General features: G+C 43.7%; 1 protein-coding gene across 1 annotated transcript in view; it reads right to left on the minus strand.

The window, feature by feature from the left end:
• Positions 1 to 1,155: 1,155 nt before the first annotated feature.
• CHN1 (chimerin 1) overlaps positions 1,156 to 20,063 on the minus strand; it is a 122,398-nt gene continuing 103,490 nt past the window's right edge. Inside the window, exons 7-12 of the mRNA XM_073545933.1 lie at positions 15,157 to 15,241; positions 10,335 to 10,508; positions 9,696 to 9,773; positions 9,198 to 9,335; positions 7,075 to 7,180; positions 1,156 to 2,516 (exon numbers count right to left, since the gene is read on the minus strand). Of these exons, the coding sequence (XP_073402034.1) occupies positions 2,345 to 2,516; positions 7,075 to 7,180; positions 9,198 to 9,335; positions 9,696 to 9,773; positions 10,335 to 10,508; positions 15,157 to 15,241 (753 nt within the window). The 3' untranslated portion in view covers positions 1,156 to 2,344. The remainder of the gene's footprint in view (positions 2,517 to 7,074; positions 7,181 to 9,197; positions 9,336 to 9,695; positions 9,774 to 10,334; positions 10,509 to 15,156; positions 15,242 to 20,063) is intronic.

Below are 20,063 nucleotides of genomic sequence, written 5' to 3' on the forward strand. Positions count from 1 at the left end.
AGCCGTGCTCCGAACCCAGGGACTAAATTTATCCACCGCCGCCCAGGCTTGGGGGGCGGGTGGCCGGAAGTGACGTGTGGCCTGGAGGCGGAACTTCCGGCCGCGGCCTAGCTCTGGCTAAAGTCGCGGCCTCAATTTATCCCCTGCCCGCGACGGGGGGGGGAGAGACGGGGCTGGTGCGGACCTTCCATGGCGCCCCAAAAACTGGCGCTACTTACTGGCGCGGGCTGCTCCGCACCGCGCTCTCCATCTGCAGCCACGCTCAGCCAAGAATGGCCGGCGGCATCCGACGGCTAAGGGCTCCAGCCCCGGATCTTCGCCGCAAGAGCCCTCTCCTCACTGACGATCCTCTTCAGCTTCCCAGCTCAAGTATGTGAGGGGGCCTTGAAAAATAGGACGGTGCAGGCACCCTAGCTCCATCTAACCCCTTCAGGGGGTGAGGAGAGGGACCATCTGCCGCCTTGCAGCACCGCAGTCTAAGCATTGGTGGAGCAGTGGGGGCCGCACGGACTAGTCTTGTGCCTCTGTACAGCCCATGGTTTCAATACCTAGGGGTGGTCAGGGCTAAGTCCAGCATCGTGTTCCACGTCGCGGGAGAGGATACGTGGAGGGACACTCGCACGTGCTCACCCGTTGTTGGTTTGGGGAAATCGGACCCTTTCAATAGGATCCGTTGCCCCTGTCTAATCTTCATGGAAAAAGTCAGGAGCAAAAAAACAGACGTGTTCCTCCATGGACACTAAGCAAAAAACTGATTTCCGCCCGCAATAGGGGCGAGGGTGTATACGGCGGAGGAGCTAGCCTTTTTTTTTTTCACTTAGTGTCAGCCTCCAAGCGGCAGAAGCATACACCCACAGTATCTGTGTCCCCCAATGAGGCGAAGGAGAAAAATATATTCGAGTCCCTGCGGCTGCAAGTCTCGCGGCTGTTCAACAGCTGCAACACATGCAGGTATTGCCTAACAGCCACAATACATGCATGCGCGGGGACTCAACCATTTTTTTCGAGCACGATGAAGACACTCGGTTAACCTATAAGCATGCTCGGATAACACCTTATCATCAATAGTAGTGATACAACACTAGGCAAGTCTACGCTCCGCAAAAGGCACTATCGACGATGAGGTGAGACGGATCAATACACAACAAGGTAACGTGTTTCACATCGGGAATCTCAGTATTTTATATTGATCCATGAAGGACATTGACTTATTACAGAAGCAGAATATTTGTCACAGAGTTCACTTCGGGCGTTATGGGATCCTATCATTTCTGTGTATGCCGCAGGTTAAATCCTTGGATTATTCTGTGCTCTTTATCCTCTTCCATGAATCCATGATTACATAATGTCTCTTGAATAGACACAGACATGGGTTTTCTAAAATCTAGGTTTAATAAATTAATAGGTGCATGCCAGATGAAAAATACATTAAAAAAAAAAAAAAAATTAACCATTGCAGCCCGCACTGCAGTCACCACACAAACAGGTCAGTAAACATTGTAAAAACATTATCTCTCGATTCAGGGAAAGAAAAAAAAAATAAAATGAACCTGCCATAATATGCACACAAAAAAAAAACAAATAGAAAAGATGAAAAGAAGAGAAAGCTGTGCGATCCAAAATTATTAAGGTGACCGCTTCACAAACTCATTATCCTAATAGGATTATGCTGAACATAAAAGAAGAGAATCACAATAATGTCACACCAGGGGACAAACATGCTGATTTACAGGCACGACCCGTTTAGATAGAAGATATCTCTTTAAGGAGAGCTCCGACAAAAACGGAGACATACATGCAGCCATTTACAATCTCGGTTACACTGTAAACCACGGAGCGGTAATGGCGAAGGGGAGACATTACCGCTTTCACAATAGCATTGATTGCCACAGCTAAAACAATATAGAAACGGCGTCATTTCTGTCCTGTGTGTACAAAGCGCTAGTGAAGTGTACCCTAAGCCTTGATAAAGCGGAGGCAAAAAGCGTCTGATGCCTCAGTGATGTGACTAGCTCGGACAGGCCGCATGCTTATGAATTCTGGCTTGGCCCACGACAAGTTCGTCTCCGGTTCCTCATGCTTGTGTGATATTTAGCGAACCGGGACGAGAAGATCTACTAACTACAGTCTACAAGATGGCCGCCTCTACAAAGTGCGTCATGCCTCGTTGAAGTCGTTAATTCCTAGTGAACTGACAAGATGGTTTCCTCGCTATTAAGAGTCCAAAATATGGTTGGCGCGCTACACACAGGTGACAAGCACACTTTAACGGTACGCTGTAGGGATCCGCCTTTCCTTCATCTTACGAGATTACTGTTCACATTTTTTGTTTTATTTTTCCTGTTCAAAATAAAATGTCCTCGTTCTTGATGAGCATTTCCACCACTAGTCTCTGATAACGGATGTCATTTAGTGCCGCCATGGCATCCAGCTCTGGCGCTCGCATGAGAGTCGGTCCGAACACTATGCCAAGGTTCTCTGCGTTCATTAAGTTGTCCTTCTCGTTGAGAGTTACCCTGCAGGGGACACAAAATTACATCTCATTATGCCGGTTGTGCATCTAAATTAGGGGTTATCTGTAGGGCACTGCAGGAAAACCAGAGCATGCAAATAAATCCACTTCTGCCCCAAAAGCATAGCGGACCTTTCAGTTCTAGTTTATCACAGGCGGTGACATTACTCAACGGGAAAGATCTATTAGAGGTTGCTAAGACACGGTCTCATTGTTGCCATCCTGATGCCCGAGGGACGCAAGAAAGCAATAGAGTGCGGCTGTCTAACGAGTTAGTCGTAATAAAGCCTGTCAGACTGCAGTGTAAGAAAGACAGCATTACTCACATTATACATGGATACATTCATAGAAAACGAAAGGCCAAACTGCGCACATCTGCATTAAGTCCTATTGTAGTGGGACCACCCAGACATTGAGCAATCCCATGCCCGACAATGGTGGTGGTGGTGTTGGTGGGGGGGATTGTGGATCATTTTAGGGATGTCCATTGTTTCGAATAGGAAGCCTTGGGTCCAGTCCAGTCCTCTGACAGCTGAACCAAAGCAGTCCTTACTTCTATGGTCGGCATCCTCGGTCTAGGCAGTGCAAATCTTTTTGTTCATCTTAATCAACCATGTAATGCCTGGATGGAAGCAGTCTTACAAATTGGCTCAGCATTTTGAGTCATAGATTGGGGTCCCAAGCATGATTCTGGTAAGGCCTATAGATGGAGATTTTAGGGATGAGATAACCCCTATACAATCCTTATCCTGCAGATTAGTCCAGTGTATGGCTATTGTGACAGTCTTTACCGAGCTGTTGGGATCGTTTAGATACAAATGTCCATCAGATTCTGGGAGGTGAGGTTTTACACTATGGATCATTTGTTAGGGCCCCGTCACACATAGTGACACACCAGCGATCCCGACAACGATATGACCTTGTCAGGATCGCTGGTGTGTTGCTACATGATCGCTGGTGAGCTGCCAAACAGACAGCTTCACCAGCGATCAGCACCAGCGACACGTGGGTAACAAGTGACGCACGTCGCTTAGTTACCCACTGTGTACCTTAGTTACCAGCGCGCTGGTGCAGAGAGCTGGTAGCCAAGGAACACATCGGGTTTCAAAGCGGCGCGCGGCACTTAGAAACCCGATATGTACCTTGGTTACCAGCTCCCTGCACCAGCATGCTGGTAACTAAGGTACACATCGGGTTTCTAAGCGCTGCGCGCCGCTTAGAACCCGATGTTTACCTTAGTTACCAGCGGCAGCTCACTGGTCTCCCGCCTGTCACACGCAGCGATGCGTGCTGGCCAGCGGGAGACCAGCGATCAAAAAAATGTCCTGGACATTCCAGGCCAATCAGCGATACCCGGCAGGGGGGCTGGTCGCTGGTAAGTGTCACACACAGTGATCTCGCTGGTGAGAACGCTGTTGCATCACAAAACTTGTGACTCAGCAGTGATCTCGCTAGCGAGATCGCTAAGTGTGACGGGGGCTTTAGTGTTTTTAAAAAGTCATTCTATGTAAAAGAGACCTAAAAGGAGATTTCCATGAGCACCTAAAATTAAGCAAAAAGGGAGTAATATGTACAAAATAACAAAACAACTACTACTTACCCGATAAACTCCCCGCTGTTCTGTTGGTCCCTGCTGGTATATATTTCCTGGCATGTGACTCCTACAGAACTCCATGGTAGACAGCAGAAGACTGCTAACACAGTCTGATTGGCTGCAGAGGTCATGTAGGTTGACAGTGTATCACTGCTGCAGTTAAAGGAAACCTGCCATGACCCCAATGCTTTTAATCTACAGATATAGGGTCAATCTGAAGGGTCCATAACTTCCTGGCTGACACACAAAGCCCGGCTACCGGTAAGAAATTGACTGGTAGTCGGGGACTGCTGGGAAGAATAAAGTTAGAGGTGTGTTTGACGCAACTTCAATCACCGCTTAGTAAATAGCGGGCGGCAGCAGTAAGGACACCGTGACAATGACTGATAGCAGTCGCTGTACTGAGACACTGCTGAGCTGGCTGTCAGTCAATGTGCCAGGGGGAGCTTATAGCCACGACTCACAATACTGAGGGGTGACTGAAGCTCCGCTGGCACGTCTACTCGACTTAAAGCCGGAGGCTGCTGTGAGGAATAAAGTTGTTGTGTTGGCATGGCTTCAATCACCGCTTAGTATATAGCAGGTGGCAATGGTAAGTACACCCTGACAATGACTGATAGCAGTTGCTGTACTGACACAATGCTGAGCTGGCTGTCAGTTAATGTGTCGGGGGGGGGGGGGGCTTACAGCCACGACTCACAGTATACTGAGTGGTGACGGAATCTGCACTACACGACTGAAAACCGTAGTCCGCTGGGAGGAATAAAGTTCATTTCTTCCCAGTAGCTCCATTTTCAATATGGCAGCTTTTTCAACCTGGCAGATTAACCTCATATTTGCAAGTTAATAGCATTTGAGAATATAACAAAATTAAGACCTTTAGTGACACTGGAGCGCCAGGGAATTTATTGATGCTTTTTGCTATTTTAAGCCATTTTTCTACCTTTAGAACTATGGGCATAAAACTAAATCACCTCCATAACCATGATCACAACAAATCTACTAGGTCCGCTGCCTATCGGCAACATCTAACTTTCAGTCAGGGGTCCCTTCCACAATAGGAGATTGCAAAGATTTTCTTCCTTACATTATACGAGATAGGATATATTCTAGAATCCAGTTAGCTGAATTGTCCAGATAGTAGAATATCTGCATATTACAATTCACATGCTACTGACAAAAGGACCAAACACAATGCTTATTTTTCTTGTGATCTCATTGAGGCCAATTGGGAGTTGTGCAATCTTATGTGAGAGCATGTATTCACAGCCAGTATTTGAATGTTAAGTACATTTATTTCTTCTCCCATTTATCCCAACCGTGTATGTGTCCTTTTTTCTCTTACAAGTGCAACTGGTATGGATTCCTGCTCCTCACTATTCTCTATTTACTCTGGTCTGTAAATTATTAAAAAATTATATTTGCAACTAGCTGAAGAGCCCGGCGCTGCCCGGGCATAGTAACTAACCGTGGTTAGTTATAGCAAATTATTAATTATCCTCCATCCCATAGTCCCGTGCCCATATACCCATCATACATATCCACGATCCCATAGGCCCGTGCCCATATACCCGTCATACATATCCTCCATCCCATAGTCCCGTGCCCATATACCCATCACACATCCTCCATCCCATAGTCCCATGCCCATATACCTATCACACATCCTCCATCCCATAGTCCCAGGCCCACATACCCATCATACATATTCGCCATCCCATAGTCGAGAGCCCATACACCCATCACACATCCTCCATCCCATAGTCCCATGCCCATATACCCATCATACATATCCTCCATCCTATAGTCCCGTGCCCATATACTCATCACACATCCTCCATCCCATAGTCAACCATTATGACATCATAGTGAGCGGCGGGGCTTGCAACCTATGATGACATCAGCGTCGCCATGGCAACCATTATGACATAATGAGGGGCGGGGCTTGATACACACTTTTTCCCCATTATGTAGATAGGGGCAAAATTGTTTGGTGAATTGGAACGCGCGGGGTTAAAATTTCGCCTCACAACATAGCCTAGGACACTTTCGGGGTCCAGACGGGTGACTGTGCCAAATTTTGTGGTTGTAGCTGCGATGGTGCGGATGCCAATCCCGGACATACACACACACACATACATACACACACTTGAGCTTTATATATTAGACTAGCTGAAGAGCCCGGCGCTGCCCGGGCATAGTAACTAACTGTGGTTAGTTATAACAAATTATAATTATCCTCCATCCCATAGTCCCGTGCCCATATACCCATCATACATATCCTTCATCCCATAGTCCCGTGCCCATATACCCATCATACATATCCTTCATCCCATAGTCGAGTGCCCATATACCCATCACACATCCTCCATCCCATAGTCCCGTGCCCATATACCCATCACACATATATATTTATATATTAGATTTCAACATGTCTTTTTGGGATTTTTTGATCGTTGTTTTTTTTCTCCTGATATACTGACAAAAGGAGCAGAATAAGGATACATATTCCAGCACATCCAATGCCTGCCCTTTACTACAGGAGCTTTTTTCCACACTACACAACACATTTACCATTTTAAACTTTGCAATTTTTGAACAAGGAGATAAAATATTCACATTAAACGTGTTCTTATAGTAAACCGTGGCCGCTAAATGTTTGTTTTGGCACCTATTATTCCATCGGCTAATTCTGTTATCTTGTCAGCAGCACATACTCTATAATAGGACTGCGTGCAACGATAAAGGGAAGGGATTACAGGAAATGTATCATGTAGCTCAGCGTGACCAATTAGCGGATAATGCTGGGAGAGCCCTGGGAACCTGGCAAACTGAAAAACGGTTTCACAGCCAGTGGGCATGGAATAATTTTCCCTGCTCCTGAGGAAGGACTAAGAAGAGCTTTAAAGCTAAAATAATGCGCCGTTCCAAAAGCGCTCCGGCATTTGATGTGCTCAGACGTATTTACCTTTTCAGATGGGCCATGAGATATCGCAGTGTTTCACAGTGTGCAGGAGGTAGCAGCTTCAAAGCTTCATGAAGAGCTTCTAACTGTGCGTCCGGGTCCACAGCCTCTGAAGAAGAAGAGAAACGCTGAGGTTAATCTACAGATTAAGCCAGGCAAAGAAGAAATTAATCTGATTACTGCAAAGCGTGTCAACCGTGTATAGGCAGATTCAACTGGAAATGAGAAATACAATGGACAGATATATTTTGCAAAAATCATGTAGAAAGCCGCCTCCATTCATACAGGCACATTATCACAGCTACCGGGTGACCATATGCGTCTTTGTTAATTTTATCTTTAATTTTAGTTTTCAAATTTCCACTTGGCAGGACTTCATCTTGTAATGTCTATATTTTAGAGCTCTGCTTACATAATGTCTGGAGCTTCATTGCTGTGCTGGATGCATCGCACAATAGACTCCTCCAGAACCCAATGGACCCCGTTATGGTTCCCATCAGCTTTCGACAAGATGCCTCTCAGTGGATATGCTACAAACTGTACATTGCTATTCCCCCCCCCCATCAGAAGCAAATTAATCTATAATGGAAACACGGAGGCAGATGTGATGCGTGTATGAAAACATTAACAACCCCAAAGGAAAACACCCTTGCCATGTTATACCTATGACCAGCTATGACCATTTATGTTACTCCAGAGGGCTTCTTATTAAAGCACCACTCCAGGATTTTTTTTATTGCAGCGCTGGAGTGGTGCTACTAATCCAAGTTCCTTGCCTTTAGTCTTATACTTACCAGCCTCCATCTTCATCTTCTATCACCGCCGCTCCGGGTGGTCTGCAGCAGTTTGTGACCTGCCGGATCGCTCCAGTGTTTGCCTGGCCATCTGGAAGTCACTACTCCATGTAAGTCTATGAGAGCCAGACAGAGGCCAGAACACAGCTCTCATAGAATTAAATTGAGAACTTGTGACCGTTACCTTTGACTTCTGGTCAGTCAGGAGTTGCAGTGACAAGATGGAGGAGCAGGACCGGAGTGGCACTGAGAAGAGCAGACGGCAGCTGGCAAGTATAATACTATGTTAAGCGGACTTAGATTAGTGACACCACTACAGCGCTGAAGTAAAAAATAAAACATAAGAAAGCTGAAGAGGTGCTTAAAGGCCAAATTATTAAAAAAGCGGTCTACCATCCCTCATCTCTGCAATCCCCCTACCTGCACTTGTGGTTCAGGCTCCTTTTTCATCTGCTATCAATCCTATGGTGGATTAGTACCTGTCTACCTGACCTGGTAACACTGTGATTATCCTCTCCTACTGTATTCTCATAAATAAACTAATAGATTATAACTTTACAGTCAAGGAAGCTGAATTCTGATCATTTTTATTATAACTGTGTGACACGCACTGTGCAGTCATCATCTTTATCTGTGATAGGAGCTTTATCCACCCCTCTGTGGAGAACTCCAGTGCTACAGTCTATGTATAGAGTTTCATCATACATTATGTTCTGATGAAATGGTGACCCCTTCAGAGTCATGTAATCGCTAAGGGGTCACCATCAGATCACATGACCTAGTGGAAGATAAGTATACTATGAATTTTCAGATAGAAAGGAGCAACTAAATAAGGTAATACCTAGCTGAATTACATATATTAGGGATCAATGAACAGGAAAAATAGAAGAAAAAACTAATTACTGGAGTGCTACTTTAAATGTTGGTTTTAGTAACCCCCTCTGCCCCATTCCATATTTTGGTTACAGATTAAAAGATTAAGAACTAGTGATGAGCGAGTATACTCGTTGCTCGGGTGGTCTCCGAGTATTTTGGTGTGCTCGGAGAATTAGATTTTGTCGTCTCAGCTGCATGATTTGCGACTGCTAGACAGCTTGAATACATGTGTGGAATGCCTGTTTGTTAGGGAATTCCCACATGTATTCAGTCTGTCTACAAGTCGCAAATCATGCAGCTGAGACGACGAAAACGAAATCTCCGAGCACTCCAAAATACTCGGGAGATCCCCGAGCATGCTCGGGAAAACCTCAGCAACGATGCTACTCGCCCATCACTATTAAGAACCTGATGGTTCAGAGACCATAAAGTTATCATTGGAATTTGTGTACCTACTTGCAGACTCGAGGAACTTGGGGTAAGCGTCATATGTTATCAGTGGGATTGGCAATTCCCTGAAGTATAATTTCAGTGCACCAGTTATAATGTTTATGTCTTCATAGACATTTGCAGTTATATCAGCCTTCTCACCATCTACAAAAAACCAAAAAGGATGAACTTAATATTATGTGTTAATTATTAAAGTAAAGCTAAGGCTAGGTTCACATTTGCAGTGTAGGCTCTTACTCAGAGTCTACTTCATATTTGATAAAAATTAATAATAATCAAGCAGCATGTAGCTCCGTTCTCCCCATCAAAATTATGGACATCGGGTCAAAGCCTGACGGACCCCAATATAGGTCAATGGGGTCTGTCCATTGCTGATGGTTAAAAATAAAATGATGAAAATGTGAACAGATCCTTAATCCTACGACTCTTGTGGTCAATTTTTACATTCACTAGAAACACAGGATTTGTAAAAATAAAAATAAAATAGAGATTTCAGTGCCGTACCTCTGTCAAAGGCCATCTTGGCATCTTCAATGAGATCAGTAAAACCTGATATTCTGTACAATCCTTCTGAATTCAACCCTGTTAAAACAAGTCCATAGTAATGTGAAAAATGTGGAAAAATAAAAAAAAAGTAATTTCGTTAACATTTGTAACTGACTTTAGAGAGCGATAGCATTTAAATGTGAATATTTGCCAAATACGATAACATCTAAAAAAGTCAATAAAGAGGTTCAATGATGGTTTGAAGTCCAGCACATGGTGGTTTCTGACGCGCGTCGAGGTGATCCATCTCTTAATCGTTCGATTAAGAGTCGGATCAACTCGAAGTGCATCGGTAAAAACTCTTCAGTACATTATATATTTTATTATACTTACAATAAAGATTATTGGACTTTAAACCACCAATGGACTTCAAACCATCACTGGACTTTACCACGTTTGTCTGGAGCCTCACCAGCTTTGTCTGTGCACCGGCACTTAGCATCTGCAGGCTGGACCTATGCATGAACATCAAGTAGCTGTATCAAAAAATACTATTTATCTAGCAATTAAAAAGGGATATATGAGGAAAAACATGGCTTCTCTCTTCAAGGAAGTCCCACTTGAGACGATGGCATCAGGTAGAGCGCGAAGCCTTACCTCTAGACTCTATTTCTCGTATACACATGTCCACCACCATCGGCCTCTTGGTGTTGTGAGCTTTCACTAAAGTGGTGAGGTCACAGCTATAAACTTTCTTGACGTGTTTCAAGTCCGGCTTACAGTCGTTGGGAACCATCTTAGAACATTGCTTGTGAACGTTCAATCCACAATCTGGAAAACAAAATACGAGGATATTGCAAAAAAAAGGGAGTCAAAACCTTCTATCTACTCACTATCAATATTTAGAAGGAGTATTTCCATTTTGTAAAGTGATGCCCAACTTGGTACAATGTGTCAGTTTATCAGACGAGAATATCCCTTTAAAAGGCATTATATGTTCCTTCCCTGCTCGATCGCCATGCATCATCCTATAGAGATGACTAAATGGTGGTTTCGATAAAATCTTTGCATATGTTTAGATAAACAATATATAATAAAAGGTTTACATTAAATGGAAAACACTGGAGCTGGTAATACAATCTTCTAATGTCGCGTCATCTTGACATCCACCGAACTGGCAGGACACAGTGAAATGTCACAGAGCGTCAGTCACAGGGCTGGATATTGAAGGGTGGCCGCAGACAATTATGAGCACTTAACATTTCGTGCAAGGCAAAAACTAAATATGGTCCCTACTAACACGTGACATTTTCCATGACACGATGTAAGGAGGCTTCAGATCGCGTAAAGGTGTCAGAACAAGGAGTTTGGGGATTCACTTTGTGCAAAGAAGCAATAAAATCCCAGCTAAGGCACAGAAAAAAACCCAAAATAACGATGGGGAAAAAAAATGCTATGGCATTAAATAAAATGTTATATGGCGCTTCACCTGCAAGCAGATTCAATCATATGCTTACCCGCTGGCTGCCCAATATACATGATGTGTGTAGATGAGGAATAACCTCATTTCTGGCCACTCCATATGACTTGTCTTCCATTTTGAACCAGTTTCTCCCTATGCAGGCTAAAATTGTCAGTTCTCTCTGAGCTGGTGGGTGGATACTAGCTGCTACGATGTTTCATATACACAGCACACACAGATTCCTGCTCTCCTGTCTCTACAGCACACAGGCAGAATCAGCTTAAAAGACATTCTACAGCAGAACTGAGCAGTGTAGTTGTGAATCCAGCACTTAAAGTAAAATACATTTTCTTGAAACTGCAGCTCTGCATGGTCTCTCACTGCGTTCAATGCTCCTCACTTCTTAATAAAATATAATAGGTGTAACCGGACACATCATTGTGGGGGCAGTCTGTCTTGCTTTGACCAAGAGTGGATGGAATATTCAGGAGGCAGTGGAAGAAGTGGCTAATAAGTGAAGAAAGAAGCCCATTTCTCTGATAATAAACAATAAGTTTCTTATAAACACAACACCTTTACTACTGATCTTTGCTGAAATGACAGAATAATGTGCATGGCTACTCCAATCCCTGCCACCAATGCGCTTCAGCATAAGGTAATGGTTGTTTTATGAAGATGGGTCAGTAATAAACCAATTGCCAAAGGTCCCACTTTGAATAATCCATTGACCAGATGGTCCTGCCATGGGGGAGACATGGTGCTTTTGGATAGAAATTACTCAGATGAACTGCCCCATCTTAATGTGAAAATGCGTTACGTCCACGGGGCCACACTGCACAAGTAGTCAGAGTATGGGACTTCTAGCTCTGTCCATGTCCCTCACTTACAGAAACACTATGTAGGCTTGAAATGAGTTTATGGCGATGGCTGACCTAGAAACGCCATGAATTAAATGAAATTTCTGAGCACATTTATATTACGCACACACGAGTAAACTGTAGAATTAATACGCTTCCACATGGGCTGACATCGGAGCTGAACCGTAGGCTGCAGATGGCTCTACAGAGGTCTATGAATAGAATTCAGCTCGCGTCCTATCCCTGCTTGAACTGGGAACTAACCATCCCGGAGGCTTCAAGTACTGGGAAGGAGCCAGCTTTCATGGCACGTTTCATTAGGCTCAGGTTAGCACGTGAGATGTTCATACTGGCCGGGGACCTTAAAGGGGTTAATCAGAATTAACAGAAGTGATCTCTTAAAGGGAATCTGTCAACTATTTTTTTTGCCTATCAGCTGCCGGCACCGCCATCAGGGGCTTATCTACAGCATCACAGAATGTTGTAGATAAGCCCCCGATGTAACCTGAAAGAGACGAAAAAGGAGTTATATTATACTCACCCAGGGGCGGTCCGGGTCCGCTTCTGGTCCGGAGGGAGTCGCGGTCCGGTCCGGCGCCTCCCATCTTGTAGCGATGACGTCTTCTTTCCTGAACGACGCGCTCCGGCGCAGGCGCACTGCTCTGTTGAGGGCAGAGCAGAGTACTGCAGAGCACAGGCGCCGGGAGAGGTCCAGCGGAGAATCGTCAGGTCAAGTCCCTCTGAAGACGCCACTCTTGTTCGTGGGTTATGGCTAGTATATATAGTATAAAAACTCAATTCAAGTAAATAGGACTGTGCTAAGTTGCAACACCTTGCACAACCTATGAACAAGAGTGGCGCCGTTTCTGGAAGAAGAGACCCACTTTAATTACCTTACCTAACCAAATAAGTCCATTCAAAATTTTTTATACACAGCCCTATTCACCATCCTGATCCCCTCCGTCATTCATCCATGGAGTTGGTGGGCTCACAAAGTTTGAACCCGCAAGATCTTAACGTGATGTATGTCCTATTGACTTCATGATATGTGAAAACCTCTCAAAAGCTGTTTGAACACAATGAACCCATTTATGGATGTTGCCCTACTCCTACCTTCAAGCCTAAAACCCCTATAAATGCCACTTCGAAAAAAAGAGTTCTTTCAGGCAAAGCAGCTTTGGGACAACGCTGGTGGACATTTTCTAGAAGCGTCATCGCCGGAGGGCGTCATTCACTCTGTACTGTTATGTATAGAGAGTGGGCGACTTCCACCAAAAGAGAAGAATGAGCACATCACTTCATTTAACCGCATCAGTGTTTCCTTAGAAATTTTTTATATATTTTGTTTTAGAGTTATTCCGCCTGAAATCCACCAGATAAAGCACTCCACAAAATATATATAATGCGCTGTAAAATTAAACTGAGTTGCTGTGTACGTTTCAAAATATGCACAGCAACTTGTTTTTAACATTGCTGTGTGTTATGTACATTTTATGGGGCGCTTTTTCTGGTGGATTTCGGGCGGTATCTGTTGAAAAAAAAAAAGAAAAATACTGTATACATAGCTTTAATTAGCTGTGCATGCTACGCTGCACACCAATTTCAATTAGCGATGGTGCTCGGGTGCTAACTGAATGTCTTCAGCGTGCTCGAAAAATATGTTCCGAGTCCCCGCAGCTGTATGTCTCGCAGCTGTTTGACAGCCACAACACATGCAGGGACTGGCTAACAAAGAACCAATCCATGAATGTGTTGCAGCTGTCAAACAGACATGCGGCTGCGGGGACAAGAGCTTATTATTCGAGCACGCTGAAGACACTCTTAGCACCCGAGTATGATGCTAAGATAACACCATATCCCAGCACGTTCGCTCATCACTACTTTCTATACACATATACATCTTGCTCGTAACTTGGCCTCAATCTGTTCATTTTCAAACTCAGAACCCGAGAAATAGATTGAGGATAAAAAAGTGGATGTACCGTACGTTTGTACATAAACACAGATGGTTCACGGAAATGAAACAGTCATCGCCATCAACACATGATCGACAACACTTGGCGACACCACACATGAACAGGATATGTTCTTTTCACAGTAACATTGGAGCTCATCATCTATATCCAGTTCATTAGTCGGGACTGCACCCTACACAGATTAGACGTAGCAGAGCAGAATTTACCTTTTTTACTCTTTATTATCACGGTGATGTAAAAAGCATTGATACATGTTGCTACCTCTGATCTGTGCACTACTGTATTACATATGCGTTATTTATGTGCTGTTATTACAGCTCTGATCAGTAAACTAAGTGATAGTCACCTACCGGCGCCCACCCGAATTTTACACAGGAAATGCCACCGATCCATTAATGCTGGGAGCGCTGTGGCCATTGATTGGCTGCAGCAGTCAGGTGACATGAGCAGCACGACCCCCCCTCAAAAATAATCTGATTAATCACTAAAGTCATCTGACCGCTGCAACTCTTTGTGACTGCAGACTTGCTTGTGAATCTGGTGCCGGGAACAGACAGTCATGTGACAGCAAGTATGTAATTTGTTTACTTCTGGCCACATTCCAACTAGACGTATCCAGCCTCAACCAATACACTTGCATTGAGCGAGGCCAGATACAGTTTAGTTGGCATGTGACATGTATGCAAATCACATACTTGCGGTATATACGCCCGACACTCCCAGCGTCTGTGACTCCTGACAGTGCGCAATGAGGTTTCACAAGTCTGCAGGTCACTCCAAGGCTAGATAACCCCCTTTAACTTATCTGGAATCGCATAAAGTTACACAATTGGTCATAACAGCAATTCAATACAATCTCAAAAACATAATCCCTAAATATATTGATTTTACATTAGACCCTTAGGCATACATACAGTGAAACAAAAAATGCACTTCACATTTTTTGCGTTTTTAAAACCTGGGAGCCTATGGTTGCTGGACTTGATGGACGGCATCTGTCCAAAATATACGGTTTTCTGATATTTGTTTAAAATCTTGAGTAAATGACTCCTAGATGCAAATAATACCAAAGAGATAATCTCTCCTTACAATCTATACTATGGACTAGGTATCTCCCTAAATGTCATACATTTACTTTACTGTACCATGCCAGTATTTTACTGCCAAAATACACAAAGACATACCTGCACATTTTACTCCCTGAGCAATCAGCCCCCACATGAAGTTGGCACAGTATTCACACCAATGAGGACCCCTGAACGTGTGTACCTGTAAAAAACAAAAATACAATTACTATACAGAAAAGCGTCTAATCCTACACATAGCCTCCACTTTATGCCAAATATGACAGGGAGTGTCAACCTAAAATCGCTTTCAAAAGTTGTGAACTGAACCCAAAAGGGAGTTATTAAAACAGAATTAATCATACAATGATCACTTGGGGCATCATCAGAAACGTCAGTCGCAGTCTGGGTCGGAGTTGAGAGTAAGGCTGGCTGCAATGTAATATAAAATCATGCGATCTTTGCTTACAAGATGAATGACATTGCCCATTATAAAGGCTGCAGTGTGTATCTCCCCCACTAGTGTACAGATATGTGGGTGAACAATGAATCACACATGACTTAAATGCACAATGACATACGAGTATATACGTAAGATGGCATGATGGAAATCCAGCCACTACTCCGGCTAATACAGCCCAGCAGATGTGATTATACAGTATATTTTCATTGCTGTCAGCCTCGTGCATCGACAAGCAGCATATTTTCAATCACCTTACTGCCAAAGGCAAAGCAAGTGCATTTATATTCATTGCCTGACTAAAGCCTCTGGCTGTCAAAACTGCAAAAAGTGACATTCGAGCACTGATCTGCACTCACCAGCATAGGAGAGGCTGGAGAAAAATAGAAAAAGTGTCATTCAGGTCGGGGATGCTGACAAGGTAAAAGCAAGATGACACCATGATAAGGACAGTACAACAACCATTAGAAAGGACAAAACCTTGCATGATAAAAAGTTACCAGCAGCTATATAGAGGACCATACCTCTATATAGCACTAGACTGCATTCACGTGTTGCGGTTTTTTTTTATGCTGCTGCGGTAGAAGTGTAGTGGTTTTTTTGTGGAGCTTTCGGAAAAAGTTGCAATTTTTTTTTTCAAGCAGCCACAATATGTAAATGCTGCATTAAAGTGTTTTCTGGCTTTGCAATGCTGATTACCTATCCTTGGGATAGGTCATCAATCAGATCCAATGGGGGTCTGGCGCTCGTCATCCCCACTGACCATCTGTGCTTCTTTAGAGCTCCTGGCGGTGGCTGGATGTACGCTGTCAGCAGAGCCGTGCTGTTTGGCTCCATGTGTTGTGCTATGGCTATTCTCAGATGCTGAGCCTCAGCTCCAATTCTTGTAAAAGGTGCACAGATTTGATGCAGAATTTCCATACTGAATTCAATTGGGGAAGAAGAAATCAATAATCAAGACTTCACAGCCCCGCAACTGAACCTGCAGGTGTTGATACTCAAAGTGAATCTGTCAGCAGGTTTTTTTGCTACGTAATCTGAGAACAGAATGATGTACGGGTTAAAACACTGAACACAATGATGTGTGACTCAGCAGGCTGTGTGATGTTGTTTACTAACAGTGAAAGTTTTTATCACTAGGACATTATTGCCTGGACTACCTGTCTTGTGTCAAGTTCTATGACCGCTCCCCTCCTGTGATCAGCAGCTCACTGTCAATAGACAATGTACACAGAGAGCCTGGCGTGGGCGGGGTTAGCTTTCTCAGCTCTGCTGCAAGCTACATCTAAATACTTTGTAAACAAGTAGATCAGAGCAATAATAATTACATAAAATGTAATACGGAGCCAGATGGCCACCTCAAAACTATCATAGGGTGACAGGACACTCCCATAAACATGCGTGAAAACTGAAAAGGATGGAGTCAGAAAAGTCTGTCTATAATGAATACAAAGAGGTCTTTATTGCTAAATGAAACAACATTTAGTAAAATATTTTTCATCAATATAAATAGTAGTACAAAGCGACGGGTAGATTTATAAAGCACTCAGGAATGGCGAGTCTGGAAGTCAACATAAAACATTAGATTGAAAGGATCGGGAGAATCATGTTCAAAATGTGAACTATTTATGTTAAACCAGTTTACTAGCTTGCAGTTTTGTGAAATATATATTTTTTTTAATTTCTTGAACAAATGTGTAAATGCACCTTTGAAAGGCCAAACGTGTAGTGGGTAGCTCAGGACTGATCCTTACCCATGTGGATCCCAGTGTGACTCCAGACTCACAGCCCCTACGCGCGTTTTGCGTGGGCTTCCTCCTAAAAACTTTGATCGTGTCACAAATGCTGCACCCTGTAAACTAAGCGACACATCGTTGGAATCAGGGCCTCTTTTCCTACATTACACTGTTCTCAGATGAGGTGGCAAATACCTGGTGACAGGTTCCCTTTAAGATTAAATGTAGACTTGGAAATCCCTTTGCAACACTTCTCTGGTCCCAGCTGGTTTTGTATCCTGGCCTCCTGAGAGGATACCACTACTGCAGTGACATGGCCATCGCAAGTGGCCAGGCAAGTGCAGCCACTGAGAAAATAAGTGTTCATATTGTCTTCTGTTAGGTTGGTAAAGATATTCACTAATGTTAGTCAGACTCTTGATTACAAAAGTTGCCCAGTAATGTAGTGGTGGACGATTCACCCCATAGCTACGCAGACTGGCCATTCATACATCGGGGAATCATGGACGACAACCCCCGCTGAAGCTGTCATATGAAGTTCATTTTGCTTTCAAACGATTGTTCACAATTATTACCAGGCCGGCAATCATCCGACATTTGAGTAAAATGAGCGTTTGTCGGGTGTGACGATTCTTAAGCAGGCTTAGAAAGAAAAAATAAAAAGAACTGTTCTCGGCAGCAAATGATCCTGTGTAAACAGGCGAGACTAACGTTATGACCACATGGGACTAATTGCTCTGAATATTTTCTGCAGTGTCACAATCGGCAACGAATAGTTGTCTTTTGCTGCATATTTCATATAGATCTGCCGCAGTGAAAAAGTTCATTAACTAACACGCTTTGGATTAAAAATCTGCTCTGTGAGTCAATTTATGCTGCAGGTTTCTTATACATCACGTGGATGATTATGGTAAATGTCACACACTTTGCCAGTACTTTAAAACGCTGCGGATTTAAAAAAAAAAAAAAAAAAATTCTGTGTATAAAGGAACCCTAAGGCTGTGTTCACACTTTGCATTTTTGCTGCATTTTTTAATGCAAATTTTAAGCTGCGTCTTACAGTACAAGTTAAAGCTATGTGATTTCAGAAATCTCATGCACACACATTTGTTTTAGATGACTTTATTTGAAAACTGCTGCGCATTTGGTGCACAAAACCTAAGGAAGCAGCATCATGATTTTTTTTTTTGGGGGGGTGGGCACTACACTTTATCATCATGCACAAGAGGCAAGAAAAAAGAAAGGAAAACACACAGCAAAAATGTAGCAAAACCTGCTTTTTTTAAAGGAAATCTGTCACCTCAATTTGGCGCTGTATGTAAATGAGTTTGGTCTGGTCCGATGGGCGGTGTTTTGGCTCCTTCCACCTCTCCTTGGCCGCTGTCAGCAATATTTCAAGTAGTTTCCATAGTTGTTGCGGTGAACTATGTCCCGGAAGTATTTCGCTGCCATTTCTGTGTTCCGGGACATAGTTCACCAGCGCATGCGCACTAACCCTTTTTCGGCTTTGCCCACAGTTGGGCAAAGCATACTGCGCACGCGCGATTGGAGACTGCAATATGGACGACAACTACGGAAATTACTTGAAATATTGCGTACAGCGGCCAAGGAGCCAAAACACCGCCCATCGGACCGGACCCAAGTCATTAACATACAACACCAAACTGAAGTGACAGATTCCCTTTAAGCAGCTTCTTTACTGCCAAGGGAGTAGGTTTTACCTGCAGGAAAAAAAAAAACGCAGCAAAAACGCAACGTGTGAACATAGCCTAAGTCTTTGTGCACAGGACTGTCCATATAGTCTGCTGCTGTGGAGCAGCAGAGACTACACTGTGTCACATAGGGCACCATACTGTATAGAAATCTCGCAACAAAAATGCCTTTATGGAAGAATATCGGCCAAGTGGCATCTGATGGCATGACGTTTTTCCATATAAAGCTGGGAGCATACAGAGGAGCAGTGCAGGCCACAAAACTTCTATGGTCTATGATATTTTGGCATGTAAGGAGTAATAAAGCAAAAATTGGACTTTTATACTGGGTTGAAGAGGAGATCTCAAGTCACTAGGACATAAAGTTGAACTGCTGCTGGTCTCCACAGATGCTGAATGGCACAGACTCCCCCATAAAAAATATTCCCATCTGCACAGGGCCCGATGTGGGCATTGTTATCATTTCCCCTTCTGTACTTTCCAAGTTGCAGTCCATATTGTCCGTCATTTCAATGCACTGATTTCCTTGGGCACCCAATGCAAAGAAGTGGCCATCTGGACAAGCTTTACCCACATCCTAAACCAGAGATCAGCCGGGGAAGAAGGGGGGCGATTAGAACCAAAAACCAACCAGCACCAAAAGTAGAAGATCGAAAAATGTGCAGAACCCTATATAATGATTGTTATTGTCCAACGGATCATAAAAATGGATTATAATAGATGAACCATCAAGTATCAGGCTCCAGAGGGAATCCAATGCTCCGCACAAAGGCAGCTGTGTCCGCATTGTTTTTTTTTTTTTTTTTTTAATTAAGAGGAGATGTTTAGGCCCATCTACTGTACGATGGACAAAGAAGCCCCCCAGTCTGTCGCTGGCATGTACGCAGGGACAGATTTGCATATTTATTCATAGGCAGTACAGGCTGAGATTATGTCAGGGCAAATTAAAATGTGAGAACGTCATTGTAAAAACGGGCAGAAAATGTCATTTACATGACATTAACGACAGTATGTGCCAGTGTCAATTCATTCAATAGACACTTGTAGGCGAGTGAGGACACTTCATTAATCCAGGAGAAAAGCCAGACAAGAGCTCCCGACCATCTGGCTGATCTGCGT

This window comes from Dendrobates tinctorius, unplaced genomic scaffold, assembly GCF_039654945.1.
Source record: "Dendrobates tinctorius isolate UK_male_01 unplaced genomic scaffold, ASM3965494v1 ptg000143l, whole genome shotgun sequence".
Lineage (NCBI taxonomy): Eukaryota > Metazoa > Chordata > Amphibia > Anura > Dendrobatidae > Dendrobates > Dendrobates tinctorius.